This window comes from Anolis sagrei, chromosome 1, assembly GCF_037176765.1.
Source record: "Anolis sagrei isolate rAnoSag1 chromosome 1, rAnoSag1.mat, whole genome shotgun sequence".
Classification (NCBI taxonomy): domain Eukaryota; kingdom Metazoa; phylum Chordata; class Lepidosauria; order Squamata; family Dactyloidae; genus Anolis; species Anolis sagrei.
In genome coordinates this window covers 66,546,074-66,567,418 of record NC_090021.1, presented here as the reverse complement: position 1 = coordinate 66,567,418, position 21,345 = coordinate 66,546,074, and the positions used below count along the sequence as shown (strand labels likewise).

Genomic DNA, 21,345 nt, shown 5'->3' with positions numbered 1-21,345 from the left:
AAGGGTATGAGTTAATCTGGAGTAAAACATTATCCAGATGGAGTTAAGAAGGCATTGTTCAAAATATGTCTTTAACCTTTGGTTTCATTTTCTTTACACAATATGTGAAAAATGTAGATGCAATTATATCTCACCTTCATTTGTGTACACACACAAATGTACCACACACACACACACAATTATCACTATTATAACAGCTTATCATTATGGGTGGTAGCATAGAGTATCAATCATATTAAATTTTATATGTTTATAGCCTGAGGCATGTACCTGATTCCAGAAGTGCAAGGGCTTAAACTTGTACTCAAAATGCTTTTAAAGGAACTGGGTTTGTGGAATTGGAACAGACACCGAACATGAGTTCTGTCAAAAATCTTAAGCAGACATCATCTTCCTTAACTGGTTGACATTCCGTAGTAGAAATAAACATTGTAAGAACACATATGCCCAGTGTTTAAATATGAAATTCTGAAAGAACACTTTTTAAAATGAAATGAACATCTTGTAAGGAAAGAAAAGGAGACGGAGCTAAGGCTCACCTTCTCTCTTTTTGGTTATTTCAACTTTTAAAATAACTCAGACGAATGATGTCTGCATTCTGTTGGAGAAAAGAAATAGAACACAGACTGCGTTCACCAGACATGTTCTGCTCATTTAAAAAATACTAAAGAAAGAAAAAAAGTATAAACAATGAAATTGTGGTCCCCTTTGTCCATCTGCTGAGGTCAGAGTTAAGGTTATTGCCATGAATTTATAAGGAAATTCATATTGCAGCTGTCTGGACTGTACCTGGCTTGGAGATAAATCAGCACTGTAAATTCCCGCTGGTGCCAGTTCTTTAACCTTCATAAGTACAAGTGTTCAATCCTCGTCCTGTACTTTTGCACAAAAAAAGTGTCCGAAAGTCTCATGGTCTGAATAGCCATTTTTTTCACTCAAGTTGAAGAATCCTAAGACACTGAGTACATTTCTTAGGTTTAGCACCATTCCCCATTATCTGAAACAAGAGAAAGCTTCTTAACAGTTTTCAATAAATGATGTAATCAGAATAAAATGTGGGTTGGAAGAACAATTGAGGTCCTGCTAATGTTTTCTTCTTCATCCCTTTCTCTTTTTAACCTTAACATAAAGGCATCAATCCTTACTTTTAATCTCCTTACTTTAGTGGACTGTGTAAAAATAATGGAGGTTCTAATTTCCCTATTTTTAAAAAAACTAAGCTTATGCCTCTTTTCCACAAAATAAAGTGCTCAGGTTCATGAGGAAACATAATGAAAAACAAATTATGAAATGAAACAATAAATTGACTAAATCATTACAATAATGAAAGAATCACAAAAAAAACCAAAACAATAAGTATCACTATTTAAAAGGCCAGGTTTCACAGCCTTTCTGAAAATGTCAGTGGAAACTCATTGCATCTTTGAAGGAAGTACATTATTCAGTTGAAGGAATACAGCCATGTGCCTGCCAAGTGATTCTCCATTAGTAAAAGTATTCTCATGATCTAGATCAGTGCCCCCCCCCCCCCCCTGGTGTTTTGACCTACAGAAATCCCCGCCAGTTTACCAGCTGTTAGGATTTCTGGGAATTGAAGGCCAAAACATCTGGGGACCCACAGGTTAAGAACCACTGATCTAGATGGTTAGATTGTTTTTTTTAAGTTAACCAGATCAGTATTTTTCACGTTGGCTGGGTGGCAGTTTTCTTTTCTAATGTCCAGGAAATGATACCATATTTGCATTCATTGGCTACATCTCTTTCTTTCTTTCTTTCTTTCTTTCTTTCTTTCTTTCTTTCTTTCCTGGAAACATGCCACTGACAAGTAGGCAATGACTTATGGACTGGCACCGGTCCACTTTGTGTAACTCTGAATTGGGACCTTCATTAAATGTTTCCTGATTTCCATGCAGTTATTCCTTGTAAGCCACAAACAGGCATTGGCGGTTGAGAGGCTCGATTGCCCTCTCAAGGTATAACATTGTGCCATATACACTCAACCCATAGTTCTTCCTCACTTCATCTAGCATGGCTTGCTTATGAAGGTCTCTAATGTGTTCAAAACTTGGACCTCCTCCTGTTTATCAGATAAGCTGGCAGTGTCCTCATACTGGTAGGACACATGCAGAACAGTAAACTAAATGACTTTTCCCATCAACATATAATAAATAGACAAGAAAGCTTATAAAAAGAGGCATCTGCCATCTTCCATCAGAGTTGTATATTTCTGCAGTGACAATGCCATGCTTTTGTGAGTCACTGAAATAATGAAAAAGGCCAGATCATTTGGGATAGGCTCCCACTGTGACCTTTTCCCACATGAGTCAATCCTTAAGGAAAGTTTGGGATTATGTCATAGGAGAAAGGTGGAATATAAATCAAATAAATGCATTTCTAATATGTGCCTTCAGTATTTTGTGTGATTGCTTCAGTATTTAGCAGAAGGAACAGCATTCCATCTGGGAAACATAAGAACTAATTTAGCTGCAACATCCAAGGTTTTGCTTTTGTGCCATGATTTTCTGGATTGAAAGAGAATATAACACTGTTAATATTTGTAAACTATTCCAAAACGTTTTGTGGCTAAAAATTAGGATTTTTTTTAAAAAAATAAACGAATAAACAATGGATTCACACAGGAGGTTGTTTGCATTTTTGTACAATTATTAACATGGCATTATTCTCTTTACTTGACTTTTAAAAAATTAATTGTCCTTGATGGACCCTTTGCTTAAAAAACGCCTTACGTTATCAAATGAAGAGTGCTTGTTCCATTTTCATTCTTATGTTTTGTATTGTTTTACTTAATTATTAATTCATCTCCATTTGTGAGCATAGTCACAATTTTTGCACACAACAAATACATGTCAAGCCATTGGCAGTTAAGCCCACTTTTCTACATAAACACATTTTGTGTATGCACATTTTTGTATTAATTTCAAGAGATAAAGTGCAGAGACAAAACGTCATCTCTTTGGCAACTTCAGCAGAATTTGTGCTCAACTCAATGGTTTTGCAACAATTGTACAAACCTTTCACCAAGGCCACTGAGAATTTTGCTTCATGGCTCTGTCTCATACTCCCCATACTGTTTGGCTAAGATTGTTTGGAGTAAAGCAAATACTTCACTCCACTGAAGAAAGACCTTGTCTCTTTTCTCCCACTACTTTTTTCCTGGGGTGTACATGTTTGCTAATGTCATGTGCCGTTTCATTTTAGTATCTCAATGTTAAGGTCTTTTAAAAAGCGAAACAGGAACTTCTGATCTAGAAAGAATTGCGTCTGTTGTTCCAAATGCTTCCTGAAAATGGAGAACTGTAATAAACAACTGCTATCTTGGCTCATTTTCAAGTTGTTGTGTAGTTTTTTAACACAGCACTTTGCAAGTTCTTAAAATTATTTATAGTTCATGCCCATTGTTATACTAATATCATAAGTCACATCTTCTATCATGTTACAGAAACCTATTAAACTAGTTAAAGAAACAGTGCCTCGATAGTACAAAAAGCAGTTGCAGCTATATCTCAAGGTTAGAATCAGAGACTGGAAAATGACTTATTTATAGACTACAATTTCCATGACCACACTGAGCACACAAGCAATGACTGTGCAGGCTAGAGGATTATGGGAGTCATAGTCCAAATGCTTTGCATGCAGCATGTCTCAGGTTCCATCTTTGAAACATCTAAATTGAAGAGATCTGGCTGAGACTTTGGAGAGCTTCTGCCAGTCAGAACACTTAATATAGAAAAGGGATCTGATCTAGCATAAGGCAGTTTTTCATGCATTTTTAAAAAAGAAGAAGAAATGTTTTTGTATTTTCTCTTTTTCTCAAAATGTATAAAGCTTATGTGTCCTCATGTGATGCCTGCCCAGCCCAGCCACAGTCTAGTGCCTTCCAGCTGTTCCAGTTTGGTGGGCACAGTCCCAATGAAGCACCCCACTTTTTCACCATTTTTAAAAATCTTCTTCTTTCTATTCCCTACTTTCATGTTATCCCTTTGTTTTCAATTTACTTCAAATGCTCCAAACTAAGTTCAAAGAACAAACAACAACAAAAACCTCAATTTGCAATCAACTTAGCCCCCTTCTACACTATCTTAATGTCCCAGGAAGTGATCTCAAGTTACCTGCTTTGAACTGGATTATATTATACGAGTCTCCACTGCCATATAATCTGGGATAAGCAGATAATCTGGGATCAGATCTTGAAATCTAGGGCAGTGTTGAAGGGGCATCAGAGAGGAGGGGGCAGAAACTTGTTCTTCTTTGCAGATTAAGGCAAATGCAAATTTCTGCACTCCTTGGCAAAGAAGGCTAAGATCTTATAAAACTATAACACCCATGACTCCATAGTAAAGAGTAATGGGAATTGAAATGGTGTCAAGCTGCACTCATTCTACAGCATAGATGTATGCCGCATCTGTTAAGAGACAAATGATAATAAGTCTTAAGAATGTGTTTTTTTTCTCACTGTTAAGTTCTTTCTTACACTTGAATATAGGACAATTAGTGGAAGGGAATGAAAAGGCAGAAATATCTGACAGGAAGAGTGAGCAAGGAAAAGATGAGCAAGAGGAGAGTCGGGCTCACAAAGTGGGAAACATTAGCTGGAGATAGATAACTTAGAGAAGACTAGTTTACGAGAACTTTCAGTACCAGTATTGCTTTAAGTTCCATTTTGCAAAGTATATTCAAGTTGCACTCATGAATAAAATTTAAACAAATCAACTGGCTAGCCATGGGCTACTAGGAAAACGTATGGTGAACTTGATTGCTGCCTACCTTCATTGGAAAGTCTGTCAGGAACAGTAGTGATGCTTCAGTTTCATGAAGAAATAATATCCTACACATACTTTTTATGTTGGTCCCATTGGGAAACACAGTTTTACATGCTAATATATGGACAGATACAAAATTTAGCATAACTCAAAAATTCATTGTCATCAAACATCTTTTCCTTCATGTGATTCAGTATAAAAGGACCCTCCAGCACTGAATGGACAAAACATTTTTTTAAAAAAATCTTGCAGTAATGTATTTCTGTCTTGAAGAGAACATCCAGCTCAAATAAGCAGTGAGTTCTCTGTGCTAGTACAAATATGCTTAAAGAGATGAATTCATCTTTGTGAGACAAACCAAAATTCATTTCAGAGTTACAAAAAACACAACCTGTCACTTATTTGTTGTACTGGGAAAGACAGAAAGAAAATCTCTGATCTCTGAGATAGCCATAGCTATTAGAGATGGCATCAAAGCTTTCCCGAATAAGTATGGCTCATAAAGAGAGAAATCACTCCAAATTAGAACTGAGGTTCCAAATAAATTGACTTAAAAATTGATAGAATGCAGATTACACTATGTAACAAAATTTGAAATATTGTCTGTTCCTCATTTGAACGTGTTATTTCCTGTTTCATTGTGTGAAACTTATTTTGAAAGTAGTTGTTATACTTCGGAAACTTCATTTTTGTGGCTGCCACAAACTATATTGAATTGGTTGAGACTCCATGAGATATTTATTGAAAAACTATAGCAAAATGTGCCACAGGATGTCCCGCAAAAGCAAGTTTTTGCAGTTCAATTAATTGTCCCATGTTTTTATGATAGAACTAATTAGGAAATGACATGACTCAGGAACAAAAAAACATGTTACATAGTGTTACTTATGAGGGTTGAATGAAAAGTAATGACTCCACCTTCATAACAGGTGGCAGTACTGGTATGCGGCAGGTATTGGCTTGTTCAGTAGACTCTCCTCTACAGTTCCATTTTGATGGGAAGCATTAGCATTGAATGGTTGTGATGTTAAAGTGCAAAGTATGGAACCCTATGCAGACGGTTGGTCAATGCGACTTAAGCAGCATTCAGTCATTGAATTCTTGACAGCAGAAGGTGTCAGCCCATCAGAGAATGCAAGCTGTTTATGGTGATTGTGTTGATGTAAGTACTGTGCGTCATTGTGTGAGAAAGTTTAAAAATGTTGAGGTAGGAACATCTGACTTGCATGACAAACAAAGAGTTGGATGTCCTGTTACGGCAGCCACCGAGTTTCACAAGCAAAAAGTTGACAGATTGATCCAGGATGATCCTTGTATCACTCAGAGAGAAATTTCAAGCATAATCAGCCTTTCACAATAATGTGTGGGTCACATTATTGCTTTGCTTGGCTATCAGAAGATCTGTGCACGATGGGTACCCAGAATGCTGACGCCTGAAATGAACGTGCACAGACTTGAAACTTCAGCAACTGGATCTCATCACTGTATGACATCCTCCATACAGTCCAGATTTAGCACCGCCTGACTTCCATTTGTTCCCGATAATGAAAGATCTGTGGGGACATCATTATGCTTCTTATGAAGACATTGAGAGAACTGTGAGATGCTGGTTGAGGAAACAGAGTGTCAACGTCTTCCGTTACGGCTTCAGAAAACTTGTTCATTGTTGGCAGAAATGTATCCAATTCTCTGGTGATTATGTGGAAAAGTGAATAGTGGTAGTTAAAGAGCACATTCTAAGGATTATTTCTGTGTTTGATTTATTAAAATATTCCCATCCAAACCCAAGTAATGAAGGTGGAGGCATTACTTTTCATTCAACCCTCGTATTCTTCTCTCCCCTAAGGTCCATCTGATATTATTAAGGAAATGCCTTGCCCCCCTCACAAGGCACTGCAGGACTGGTATGGCTACAGTAAGTTAAGACTGGTAAACTTTCCTCCAAAAAAAGTCTTCATTTTTTGGGTTGATTCCTGACTTTCTTGTGAGTTTTTAATGTATTTTTTTCTGTCTTAATATGTGTTGCAGCATGCATAGTGTGTGTGTTTTGTGGACATTCTGCCCTTGAGTTGCCTTGAAACATCATATGGCCTGTGTAGAACCACCCTTATGTCAGAATCCAGTTGATAGATAGCAACAATATTGTTAAGTGGTTGATCCATTCCAATGGCCATTATTTAGATAACTATGGAGGGTTTTACTATAATATATGCTGTAATAGAATTCACTTATAGTCCTGTCTTTGCACAACAGATTGACTATAGATAGCTATGTTCTGATGGACACTACATTCTTTATTACACAAGGCTGATAAAGTACAATTACAGCAGGATAAAATTGCTTTTGGATGGAGTTTACTGTACGTCATGTCTCTCCCATAGTCACTCGAATTATAATCTGATTGTTACTGTTCATTGATGGGGGGAAATGTCAATGACTCCAATATCACTATTTTGCTATCATTTTTGTGCAATGATGGAGGGCAGTCTTGAAAGAATGACAAAATTGTACAGTTGTGCATTTTGGAGCAAAATAGGGAGAAAGAGAAATTTTAAAAAATACAGTGTGCATCCACAGAGTAAGATAAACATGGATAGGAGGCAAGGTAGTGCTCCAGAATGATTATGTAAATTTACATTAACAAAACGTCACTATTGCAGAATTGTGGTTAGGTGTGAAAGTGATAGTTCCAATAATGGTAAGTTTTAATTTCCTTGGAGAACATGATTGCAACAAGGCAGCAGGATGGTGTGATAAAGCTCTGCATTGATTCAATACACAACGCTGGAAACTAGGCCTCTGTGTATTTTGTATGTAATTGTATGTTTCACAACATGTTTGGAACTGAGCTAGATTATGATGATCATGCATGATGCTAGATCCCTTAAGAAGCAAGACAAAATAGAAAAAGCATTTTTATATCTTTCTTTATGAAATAGCCTTTGACTCTGGGCTCACAACTTTGTTACAAAAGAATTTAAGATGGAACTCTAGTGCTTGCTTCAAAGGAGCTTCAGAAGACTCTTTGAATCTTATTCTTTAGAAAAAGACCTTGGGCAGACTTGAACTATTAAAATCTTGGGAAATGACTTTTCTGCCTTTCAACCATTCCAGTTTCAATTTATATCTTCCATGAAGTATGAGACCTTCAGAACAGGCCATTTTCAAGGGCAAGTATATTCTTTATTTGAACAGAGGTGTTTGAACACATCCATAAGATTAAAAAAATCTTGAACATAGACAACTATATCTACTTAAAAGTCAAAGGTAATGAGCCTTAAGAAAGCCTGTAGTATAATTTGTGCCATTGTAAAGAGCTTGTCTTTGTATGAATAGATTTCATTCAATCTTACAAATTGATTTGTCCAGCCCAGCCACATATCAAACTCAAATTTCCTCCAGGGCTTTACAAAGTAACATTTTTGACTACAGCTCTCAAAATCCTCTAGCCAATATAGTCACTGGCCATTTTGACTGGTGGACTCTGGGAGCAGAGTCTGTAAAGTTATTTTTACATTCTCTGACCTCCTTTGTCATAGTTTGAAGGCTGATCAGAAAAAGGTGTGTGTACTCGTAAAAATTCTACTGTTGTATGTTGCTCCCCCCCCCCCCGAGAAAGCATCTTTTTCAAAATGTAAAAGAAGGGCAGAGAAGGGGTTATATTTATCTCCCCACTTGATAGGCACACCTCTGAAATGGAGGAAATTTTCAGATAGGGACACTCCCCTTTTCAACTTATGTGCAATGGATGATATATCGCAAGCTTATTCTAATTACCCAGTTACCACTTCATCACATTAGTTAAATTCCACTGAGCCCTACACTTAAAATCTGGTAATCCACTGTGTTCATCACATTCGTTTTGGTTAATGTTTCGAGTACAGCATTCTTTGAGTTTTTAAACATAAGGGGCAGCATGCTTTTAAAACCTTTGAGGAGAAGGTGTAGAAATGGATTTTTCTCAATAATTCGGATGTTTTGCCAAATGTGTAATGTGATTCGTTGTTCTCAGGTTTAGGGTTACCCAATTTGTAGGAGAAATTGTGAGAGGAGACAAAATACCATTGTTAGGGCAATCTCTGCCATTACCTTTTGCTCACTGAGTTTTTACTTAGCTAGAACAATTTCTTTTTAAAAAAACAAAATAGCCTTTCTGGGTCCTTTATTTCTTTCCTTTCCCTTTTTTTCTCTTCCCTTTCTTCCCTAATATATCTGCCAATCAGGGCTTTCCTTCCCTCCCTCTCTCGTGGGGCAGCCCAGAGAAAGAGAGAGAGTGGGAAAGCCAAGAAAATGGAAAAGCCAGGAGAGAAGGATTGTTGTAATAATAATAATAATAATAATAATAATAATAATAATAATAATGTCATGTCTCCATCCTGTACAGTCCTGGGAGCTATCGTTTCCCAAAGTCCATACCCTTCTCTGTGGTGCAGGGGGGAGAGGGAGAGAGGGGGGGAAGGAGGGGGAGGGAGGGAGAGAGAGAGCATTGCCACTTCCTCTACCTCTCTAACTGCTTTCAGAATTGAAGGTAACAACTGACATTTCAAAGGTTTTAAAGTAACTACTTATAAAGTGGATAGAAGTGATTTTAATGTTTGTATATATTTATGGTTTTATGTCGTGGTATTGAATGTTTGCCATATATGTTGTGTTCTGCCCTGTGTCCCCTGCAGGACAAGAAGGGTGGAATATAAATGTTTCAAATAAATAAATAAATAAAGAGAGGAGGGTTTTTCCCCACAATGAAGACAACAGAGGAGGGATGATGGATGGGGCCAACGCTCTGCAGTATGATGAGAACTGTACTGAAAGAATACGGAAAGAATACTGAAAGAATACTGAGTAACGCAGATTGAATTAACAGTGTGATGAAGATAGGGAAATCATCCATTTCAAAACTGAGTCAGATTGAACTCTTCTCTAGTAAATACTTCCAAGCTTCAATGTGATGAGGTGGTTATAGTCTATACAACAGAGAAAATGTAGGTGTGGGATATGTGGCTGCAAGAAGGCACAGGGACAATAACCTGATGATCTCATGCAATTTTGTTTGTCTAATAGTGAGGCTATATACTTACTGGAACTTTTGGCTCAAGTATTACTGCCCTACCCAACTTTCTACCTCTTCTATTATTTATTTATTTATTTCCAGTATTTCTATCCTGTTCCTTCTCATCCTCCAAAGGGGGACTCAGGGTGGCTTACATTTGGCAATATAATAACAATTAAAACAATAAGTATTGCCTATGGTAGAGAAATATCTAGATTACAGAATTCCAGACAAGCAACATTTTGTTTTATTTATAGTTGCATAACTGCTGTAATTGTACAGTATAAAAAGTCCTATATAGTAAAAGGCCCAAGGTTATCATCAATGTGGGCCCAAAAATGGAGACAAAGGCACCTAAATTAATACAAAGCAAATTTAATAGCTATGTGGATCAAATCCCAAACTGTAGCCACAGCATCATGCTGGCTTTGCATAGTGACAGCTGAAAGATTACCTCATCTCTGATACCATCATTTGAAACAGCTGTTTAAGACAGAAACTGCAAACTCATCTTTACATATAATAAACACCTTTATGCAGGTAATAACAGCTAGAAGGTTAATGCCTTAATCTGAGAATTACTCATAATTTGAGCTCTTACCATATCTAATCCCAGTTCTCTAGATGAGCAGTTAGGTTTAGCAATGAGCAAAATCTTTTCCTATGCACAGTAATAATAATCCTGCTGGTTCCTAGGACAAGAACTTTTTTTCATGCTGTGACTGCTAGACTTTTCACTTGGGGAGTGTGGCATGACAGATGCATGCTTCGAAATTTCCTTCATGTTGATTAATTCTTTGCCACTGAGGGAAGCTTCAATAAACAGCTTGAATCCAATCCAGTTCTGGCATCATATGGGCAGGGTTTTTTTCGTGGTTACCCACATGTTCTCTATACAATAAGTAACACAGAAATAACATTACACTAGAGAGAGGCAGACTGAGACTGCTGCGCATCAGTGGAAAAGCTCTCTCCCCCCCCCCCCCCCCATCCCTCCATGTAGTCATTCTAATTATTATTATGACTAGATTCTTAGCCTTAGGTGTGCAGAGGAAATCAGTATGACTCATCTGTCTAGTGCTGGCAAATGCAGAGGTGGATGTTGTCCTGATAGGTTAATCATTCCCATCTCTTCCTTAAAGGTTTGCTAATTCCTGTAGCTGTGGAAAAAAAAACTATTGTGGTGCTTAGTGGGTACCCTCTCTCCAGAAATAGCCCTTTGGTAATGTTGCTTATACAAGCTGTCATTAAACTGGAGGGAACAATGGCTGTCTTGAGGACATGAGCCACACACATGGCATACAATGTCACTAATGATAGCCTGAGCATCACTTTATCTGATCCTTTATAGCTCCTTCACTCATCATCTGGCTCTTTCAGAGCACTTTTTACTCAACCCTCTGAGCTGTCATATCTTGTCGAATTATATTGCTAGTCCACTGTTACTGAACAGTTCTGTATGGGGTCAAGCTAGCTCTGCATTTCACCAGCAGCACAATTGTCAGTATTGTTTATCATTCCCAGACCTAACACAGATTTCTAGCTTTGTTTTTTTTGTTTTTTACTATTATTGCACGAAGGTGGCAAACTGGCACTGAAGCAAGACCACCATTGTTTTGTTTTGTTTTTTACATATCTTCAATGGACTTACAGGTTACAGCTCAGTAGACAACTTACGGTAACATCGCAGTCCCCTCCCAAGACAAAGATCCTAGCACATAATTCAAGTGTGGAATTCACTCTCACAAGAAGTATATTGCTATCTCCAAATGGCTTTAAAATAGAATTTGACAAATTTGTGGAGGACAGGGAAAAGAAGGTCCTGAGATTTTCAGGAAATACCCTTCTTTCAACCCCATCACGTTCATAGTTACAGTTTTTGGAGCACAAGATAGGGCCTCCTTGGTGGTTGCTCTCAAACTCTGGAAATCTCTTCCCAGGAAACCCAGAACCACTCCCTTCCTTTTTTTTCTTTCTCTCAGCAGTCAAAGATGCTTCTATTCCAACAAGTTTTGTTTTTGTTTTTTTTGAGATGAAGGTTTTGAAAGAAAGAGGTTTTATGAGGATGCTGGATTGTTTTAAATTTTAGCTGTACTGTTTTTAACTGGGAAAAGCTAGGTTTTAATAACGATGAAGAAGAGGAGAAGGGTCATATATATTTTCTGCAGTTTCAGAATGGTATCCTTCTGCAAAGGTCTGTTGAAGGACATGAAAAGGAAGATACTATTGCACTCACATCCTCCTTAGGGACTTCCCATAGGCACCTTATTGGCTGCGGTGGGCACAGAATGGTGCACTGGATGGGCCTTTCGTCTGATTCAGCATGACTTATATTTAAGAGACTGGGGATGCATCTACACTTTGGAATTAATACAGCTTTCATGTTAGAAAAGCTAGTTTTACAGTGTACAGTAGAGTCTCGCTTACCCAACCTTTGCTCAACCAACGTTCTGTATTATCCAATGCAAAAGTGTAAATAATAATCTGCCTCCCACCCAAAATAATTTCCAGGGTGGGAGAAAGAAAGAACCTTTGTCTGTTTTGGTGCTAAATTCATAAATACAGTAATTACTACATAACATTACTGTGTATTAAACTGCTTTTTCTGTCAATGTGTTGTAAAACATGATGTTTTGTTGCTTAATTTGTAAAATCATAACGTAATTTAATGTTTCATAGGCTTCTTCTTAATCCCTTCTTATCTAAAATTTTTGCTTATCTAACGTTCTGCCAGCCTGTTTATGTTGGATGTGAGACTCTACCGTATTTCACCTTCTCTGTCAAAGAATGCTGGTGTCTCACTAAACTATAACTCCCGGGATTCCATCACATTGAACCTTGGCAGCTTATGTGGTGTTAAGCTACATTTATTCCACAGTCTAGATGCACCCTGAATGCACCAGTTACTCACCCAAGGTGGGTGAGTAACATGGCAATAGACAAATCAAAGGCATCAAATTGGCCCTGAGATATCACTTGGCTTTCCTGCCAGGATGTTCATGGACTATTCTGACAAGGGACCAGTCTGGACCATTTTGTATTTCCCTCCTCTGATCATTAGGCCCAGTGAGTTGGAAACCACTATCTCATCTACAAGTTTGAGTCCTATGATTCCTGACATGGTTTGATGTGCAGTTTATAAAAATCTAATAATATGAAGCAAACTGATTAGAAATCAGCATTCTTCTGCTCATCTTTCAGTGTCTGGGAGCAATTTTCTTTCCTGTTCTTGATATAAAAATCAGTGATGCCAGAAATTTGTGTCCAGGAAGGGTGAGAGCAATCCCTCTTTAGAAACTCATTTTATGAGTGGAACATGTGCTGATTCCACACTTCAGTGCAATGGAATGGGAGCCGCAGTGACACAATGAGTGCCAACATGAACTGCTAATCTGAAGGTCAGTGGTTCGAATCCATGAGACAGGGTGAGCTTCCATCTGTTATCTCCAGCTTCCCATGCAGGGACCCGAGAGAAGCCTCCCACAGGATGATAAAACATTTGGGTGCCCCCTGGGCAATGTCCTTACAGATGACCAATTCGCTCAAACCAGAAGCGACTTCTCAAGTTGCTTCTGACACACACACACACACACAAAAATACAGTGGAAGTTAATTTTAGGTAATGGTTGTATATATTTTTCTTACTGCATTCTGTTTATGAGTATTTCATAATTAACGTAAAGCCTTTTCATATTTTATAATGTTTAAAATACATCTAGCAGTAAAATACTTATCTGTCTTTGCCATGCCCACTTCTGCCAGAAAGAGTTAAGTTGTAAATTTCATTGATATGATGAGATACATATTACCACTTTCAGACATAGATTTGTGTGCATGTGGTGGCAATGTATTGGCAAGACTTGTATCTGTATGCTTGCACTGTAGATTGATCTAAAAATACTAGTAAGGAAGCAAGTATTTCCTTTCAATCCTATTCATGTGGCACCTAGAAAAAAAAGGAAGCCCAGTGGCTTGGTTGTGACTGGGAAGAGCTCGATAACATCAGGTTCTCAATGAACTTCATGACTGCTATGTACGTATTCTTTTTCCGTGGGAATCCTCACTGGTAGGACAGGGCTATGGAGTATCAGGACCTATTTTATATATGAAAATGGAATTCATAATGACTTGCCACAGAAAAAGCAGGCAAATCACACAAAAAGCACCCATTATAAGCTATCAGAATAAATTGTTTTTGAAAAGAAATCCATAATCATTTTGTCTTTCAGATGACTTTGAGCATGCTCGTACTATCTTGAACTCATCACATTAGGCTACTGGTTTCAAGTGGTACACCTTCCCTGTGCCATGTTCATACATTCCAGTGGTTCCTGTCTTATCCTTTGTTGTGCTCTAATTCAGTCTCCTTCCCTATGCTCACTGACCCAGTTTTGATCTAACATTGCCTGTTGTTCTCTTTTCTTAATGTGAAAATGCTCGAGTCCATATGCTCACTCATGGATGTTAACACAAGCATACTTTGTGGATGCCAGAATGGATATAAGCATGCATGGGATAACTGTAATGTCCGAATGGCTTCCATGTGATTGGAGTGCTGCAATACAATGATATCCAGGGCAATTGGGGGATTGTTGACTTCATATTTTGGACATGAGTCTGGAAGGGAAGATCGACTTGGTTGAGATATTCACTGAAGTACTGGCACTGCTACAGCCAGACAATCAGACAACAAAAAAAAGCTGGGAGGAGATTCCAGATTAATATGGGATTTCATGACTCACCTCTTAGTGAAGTGATGGAGTATAAGCCTGAATGTCTCCACTCTAGAGTGAATCCCTGGTGTAACATGTGAACTGGCCCCAGGCCCTCCTGGATCAGTTTGAATATGCTAAGGTTTGAAGAGACTCAGCTGAAAGAAAATTCCCCTCACTTCCTCGTGTCTCCTTGGCTCCGAGGAGAATGTCAAGCAGAGGAGAAGATGATCTGCCTTCTTTCATACATTCTTTTTGCTTTTTCCGTACTGCTACTGGGATGAATAAATAGTGTTATGAGGGTTGTTGAGTTTTATGGTATGGGCATCTGTCTCCTGTTAACAAAAGGGAGCCCAAGTGGTGTCATATGAGCCACAAAAATAACCTTCAGGCAATCACTGCTTTGTTACTTTATCTCTAACTTGGTTTGGAGCCAGAGATATAGGGGACTGAAAACCTCTGGGTCTGATTGCCAAACCTCTAAGTCATCTAGTGCTTATTGCCAAATTATTTTTGGTATCTTTCTGAACATATTTATTTGGAGAGTGATGTAGGATGTTCCTTTATATGGTTATGATCTATTAACAGGTTGTTCAAGAATAGTTCCATTGACCTCCATTTAGATTATCCTGTTAGCTCCAGCTCCCTATGCGGGGACATCAGGGAAGCCTCCCACAAGAATGGTAAAACATCAAATATCCGGGCATCCCCTGGGCAACGTCCTTACAGACAACCAATTCTCTCACACCACAAGCAACTTGCAGTTTCTCAAGTTGCTCCTGACATGAAAAAGAACCCAGTGAGTTACTGAGGTGCAAGGTGGCAGTGTAAAACGTTGTTATTCCATAAAGGATTTTAATAATTTCCCCTATTGACAATAATATTTTTTCAGACAATAAGTACTTGTTTTGATTTTTTTAATGATAACTTTGGAACAAACCATAGCTCTCTTTTATTGAGTTCTATCATCCTGAAGTCATCCTAACCAAACTAAATACTTCTGGTGTTTGGACACGGGACACTCCCCTGTGGTCTTCACAATTAGTGATCATTCTGCCTTCTACCTTCATCTCAGAAAAAGGAAAGCTAGAAGCCCGCTCCTTGAAGTGAGACTGAGAACATTATCACACAAGGCTCATAACACAATCTGCAGCCTCCCCCACTAGGAAAGGAATCGCTTACCATCACACAGTTTCATCCTATATTCTTTCCAAACTAGTCTGCAACTCATCTGTAACCACTGCTTTTTTAAAAAATATCAAGGAACTCCTGTTTTCAAGCAGCAGGAAGTGCTTCCAAACATCCTATAAATCCCAAGGTATTTCAACTAAGAGTTTGGGCACTGTTAAGTGTCATTATGGCCATCATTTGAATTGCTTCACTCCCCCTTGACCATAGTGCTCGTCATTTTACTTCTAGCCATCACAAGAAGAAGAGGCTTTGCTGCAAAGCCAAAACTGTCCTTTTTTGCCACATTTGCTTCCTTTTAAAAAAGTCAAAAACTACTATAGAAATTTCCCCACTTGACTAGCATGTATTGTTTGCAAACTTTCTTTGTTCATTTGGAAAAATCAGTGTGTTGGAAACTTCAGTCTGAATTGGTATTTCAGTGAGACATAGTCCTCTCCTTTCAGAATACACAAAATAAGGAAAGCTTTCTAATTGTGAAATGCATCTTATTATTAATTAAAACAATCTGTTTTATAACAGAGCCAGGTAGCAGCTTCTGGGGGCTTCTCAATGCAAAGTAGCCCTCTCCTTTGCAGAATAAGCAAAACAGGGAAAGGGTAGTAAATATTACTATTACTATTATTTTCAGTGTGTGTAGGGACAGTGGCACTTGCAAAAATGTTTAATGGCAAAGCCCCAGTCTCATGGGATTGTGTACTTTCAGGTGTGTGCGATACCTCCAGGAAAAAATTAAAAAGGGAGCATAGATAAATGAGCAGTGGGAAGGTTGAGAGGACACATGTCTCAGCAGATACTAAACACCCTCGATATTTTCTTCAAGCACTTCAGGAACTGATTGGTGTGATAAAAAGAACTGCTATCCTGGTATACTTCAACTGAATCCCAAATATGATTTGCAAGGCTAGATCCATTTTTGAGTCATTTGTGATAATGTCCGGACAAGTGTATGTTCAGCTATACAGATGTGTAAAATGTCATAACTCTCTTCAGCTGACTGGAAGGAATTAGGGATGCCTGACCTAAGATATTTTCTTAAAAACACACTGGAAGTTTCTGAAAGGCTCTGGAACTCGCTATCCCGGGGAGATTAGGCAAGCACCCACGTTGACAGCCTTTAAGAAAAGCCTGAAAACCTGGTTGTTTCAGCGTGCTTTTGAAGAATTAACAACAAATTCCCATACCGTGACCGTGACCGTCCAATACAACTTTGTCCTTTTGATGCACTTTATCTCATCCCCTAATGGAAATCAAACCCCAACACTTGTCTCATCCAAATCTCCCACCTTATACTTTATGCTATTTACCTATCTCACCCAGGGATTTATAGTTTTACTCCTTGCATTTGGCCCAACCCACTGTATTCAACTCTTTATTTTTATTTCATACCCTATATTATGTTTGCCTTATTGTATTATTTTGTTATTGTTTGCATTTTATTTGATGTTATTATTTGCTGCATGTATTTTTTACTTTGCTTTACTCTAATTTTTGGGCTTGGCCTCATGTTAGCTGTCCCGAGTCCCCTTGGGGAGATGACGGATGGGTATAAATAAAGATGATGATGATGATGATGATTATTATTATTATTATTATTATTATTTTACTGAATTGCAAGATGAGGTGCTGATATCATGTGGAGTCCAGTGTGTCCTACATCTGAATGGTTGTCCATTTCAAATCTTTTTTCAATGTAAAGAGCCAGAAGAGGAGTAATTTATTTATTTATTTCCTATATTTATACCCTGCCCTTCTCCCCCTGAAGGGGGACTTAGTGCGTCCTAACAAAAGCATCATACGAACCTCAAAATCACCCAGTAGTAGTTAATTTTCACCTTGGCAAAAGACAAGGTCACAGTCTTCCCCACTATGATGAAAGATGATGTTTTCCTCTTTAATCTCAATGTGCTAGTTTTTTTAAAAAAATAAATAAACTAAAAAGCATTAAAATTGTAGTTCATGGAAAATTTTCTGACTCCGATGAGAATTTCACTACATTAACAGTCAGTGTTACACTTGGACTTGGAGTAAGAAATATCTTACTGCTTTGGTTCTTTGAAGTGTCATTGAACAGTGTCATTGAACCTAAATATCAAGTAGAAATAGATTTGCTAGGGCATTTTTTAATCCCACAGAGCAAGAGGGTGAAATTTGGAGAAATTGTTTTTAATAGTTCTAGTGGCATTGCTACGCAATGCCCAAAACAGTCCCACCATAAAAACCAGGCATATGACTTTCTGCATTTATCAGATTAATAGGTTATCCTGACTATTCCTCTCTTGGCTTTCACATATCATTGCTTCAGAACATGTTTCAGTAAGGCTGCCTGCCTCTGAACCAGCCTGTTGCACCAGCAAAGATGTAGTAAAGCGAACTCTAGGAATGGACACACTCACAATCTGGTTGCAGCATCCTAAAGAAGAATGAATACTTGAACAAATGTTGGGCTCCAAAGATCTGAGCCCGAACTAGTATAGGGGAGCAGGATGAGTGTTTTATATTAAAGTTTTCTAGGATTTTATGATTTTGACTCTGTTTTGCTGCAGCAAAAATCTGCAGCCTTCAGGCATATTTGAAATGCTTCTAATTTCCGGTGCCATATGTGCTTTTTCAGTGCATCCGCACTCAGCCATACACCAACAGAGTACTTTGGCAGAACACAGTCTCCTGCTGGTACGTATGGCTGATGGGAACAGTGTAAGCTATGCAGCTTGAATGCAAGTCTTTTCATCAGAAGATTGTGGGAAGAGAGACCTTTTTTTGTACTGGGACACCATGTGTATTACCAGTTGAGCATTGCAATGTGGTGTCAATAGTAAGGAAACTTGCCGTATTTACTTGCCTTTCGTGTTGATTGCCTGCAAGGCTGTTTATTAGAAAAAAGATTACAGTGACTTATCTCCACAAGAGCCTCTAACTTAATCTGTTTTGTTTTTCTGTTTTGTTTTTTAATCAATTAGTTAATTCTGGAGATGGCATTGACTACAGCCAGCAGAAGCGTGAAAATATCGGCGACTTGATTCAGGAGACCCTGGAAGCCTTTGAGCGCTATGGTGGTGAAGATGCTTACATAAACATTAAATACATAGTCCCGACCTATCAGTCGTGCTTGTTAAACTAACAAATGGGAGAGTGATGCCATTTGCGTGCCCCAGCTCTTGTCTATGTCTTGCTATCCTTCTTTCCCTACATCGACTAAAAGAGCAGCTTCTGGGCCTGTAGACTCTTTAGCACGATTGTTAGCCAGTCTTTCCAATACATAAATAGTGCCTGTTTCTTTGATTACAATGGTGTACTGTGCTTATTTGTTCTGTGGAAGAATTGCTTCTTTATCACAAAAGCTGAGCAGAGCAGGCAACAGCGTCGAACCTTCAGTTGTATGGACAATAAACCTATAATTTTCATACACAACTCGGCAATTGCTCTTCTGTGTCTGCTTGCCCTGGAGGCGATGTCAGAGGCTGTAACGAGAAGGGTTTATGCTGACTGCTTAATAGGAGAAACAACAGTTCAGCAGTGGCTCTCTAGCAGCTGGGCAAAATAATGGGCCCTGTCTTCCAATAAAACTGTTGAGCATATATACCAATTACAGGAGGGATTTTTTGTGCAACCCATTAGAAAGCGTCTCCATGAACTTAATTAATGATTCGTGTCTGTGTGTCATCTGAGCTTCCAGGTGTTTGCCTTTTTCCAGAACATAACATTGGCTCCTATTTTCTTGCTTTTAACCAGCTTGGCAAGGTAAGGTGCAAGAGTTAATATATCAACCTTGAAGCAAGGCATTATGCTAAATGACTTGCACAATTGTTTGTCTAAAGGGCAGGAGGTGCTTTCAAGAGTGTTAAATCTCCCTGACTTCCTGTTCATGGTGCTCCCCAGGGATACCCGCTCCCCCTGTTTAGGTTGTTTTATCACCATGGTGGGTAAAAAGATGTTTATGTGTTAATTAAAATATTTATACTTTCTTCCTACTCTCCAAGGCTCTTGGGGCACTGTGAAGTAAAATCAATGCAAACACTGTAAAACAATTTAAAATGTGAAGTGTAAAAAATTATAGACTAAAACATGCTAAACTATCTGGCAAAACAAAGCAAGCGAAAACAGTTGAAACCACGAACATGTACAAACTGGATAAAATCATTATACTTGTTTTGACTTGGCACTGAAATGAAGTTGATGTCATTACCACTACTGGTCGGAACACAACAAGATATGAATTCTGTAATGGGTGCCACAACAAAGAAAATCCTTATTTACAATCGTTTTCGTTTATAGAGATGGTGTGATTGACTGCCAATCTCTGGACTGGATTCAACTCCTGTAGCAAATCCATATAACTCCTCACAGCTATACAAAACTTAGTCAATGTATAAGCTTTTTAAAATACCTACAGTCCTGTATCAGCTTATTCTGAACTAAGTAAGTACTTAACTAAGCAACTTTTGGCCAAATACCTCCACCACCACCCCTCCAAACCTGATGGAAACATCATTCAACTGTGTTCTAATTGATGACAGAATTTTTCTCCTTCTCCACATTCAACTAAGGCCTAATAAGGTAGGTTGAAGGGCAAGTTATGATTGCAGCAATAATGTCAAAATCATGGATGCCAAACAGTTACCTGTTTTGCATCCTTTATATTCACAATCATTACTTAGTCATGATTTTACACTATTGCCACATTTATAACTTGCCCCCTCCACACCTTTACCAAGCCTCAGCTTCATGAGGAGGAGGAGGATGACCATTCTGCTGATAGTTAGAGCACAGTTAAATGATGTTTCCATCAGGTTCTGTGTGATTGGACCAGGAGAAGTTAAGTACTTAGGCATAAACTGAAAGAAGAGTCCAGCTAACTTCTGTAGTCTCATGCACCTAAAAGCCATATGTCTCCAGTTTCTCATCTTTCAATGTCCTGGTCCTCTGATTGCTGACAACAGCAACACAGAGTGAATCAAGTTGTGTAGAAAAGCATGCATGCTGCCATCTTCCCCTTCTAGTCAAACTTCTCCTCCAGGGCTTAAAAACTAACCGAGGAATGTAAAGGAAGGCTGATAACAATAGTGTTAATGTTCACAGTGTCCAAATAAATATGGCAGGATTGTTCTATAAGCAATTACAGAACTCAGTGTGTTTGGCAAAGAGCAAGACAAAGATCAATATGAGGTAAACCGCTTTTGTAACATTTTCTTCACATGCACTACTTAGCTGCTTTATTTCTATGAAAACAATAGAGTTGATAAAAAGAATATACCATAGAAGTTGGGTTTTCCCCCTGTCCTAGGACTACTGGCCCTGATCACTTCTCAATTCTCTTTATTACATATGTCATTACATAGCACATAAATTATCAGGAACTGAACATATGAGAAAAGCCAGCCAACCCTGCTACTGGCCCTTGCTTGTTTCACCTTTTATTTATTTTTATTTACATCACTTATATCCCGCCCATATCAGCCCGCAGGCGACTCAGGGCGGTCTACATATCGGCACAATTCAATGCCATCAATACAATACAAAAGCAAAAACAATTAAGTGCATTTAGACAAAAAAGACAGTGCAATAACAATTTAAAAAGAGCTATATCCTCTCATTCCAATCCTCGTCCATTTCA

General features: G+C 38.3%; 1 protein-coding gene across 2 annotated transcripts in view; it reads left to right on the top strand.

Moving 5' to 3' along the window:
• The window catches only part of PACRG (parkin coregulated), a 269,545-nt gene extending 250,403 nt beyond the window's left edge, over positions 1 to 19,142 (top strand). For both annotated transcript variants that reach the window (XM_067465736.1, XM_060753693.2), the window contains one exon: positions 18,692 to 19,142. In XM_067465736.1, coding sequence (XP_067321837.1) covers positions 18,692 to 18,852 — 161 coding nt within the window. In that variant the 3' untranslated portion in view covers positions 18,853 to 19,142. The remainder of the gene's footprint in view (positions 1 to 18,691) is intronic.
• The last annotated feature ends 2,203 nt before the right edge of the window (positions 19,143 to 21,345 follow it).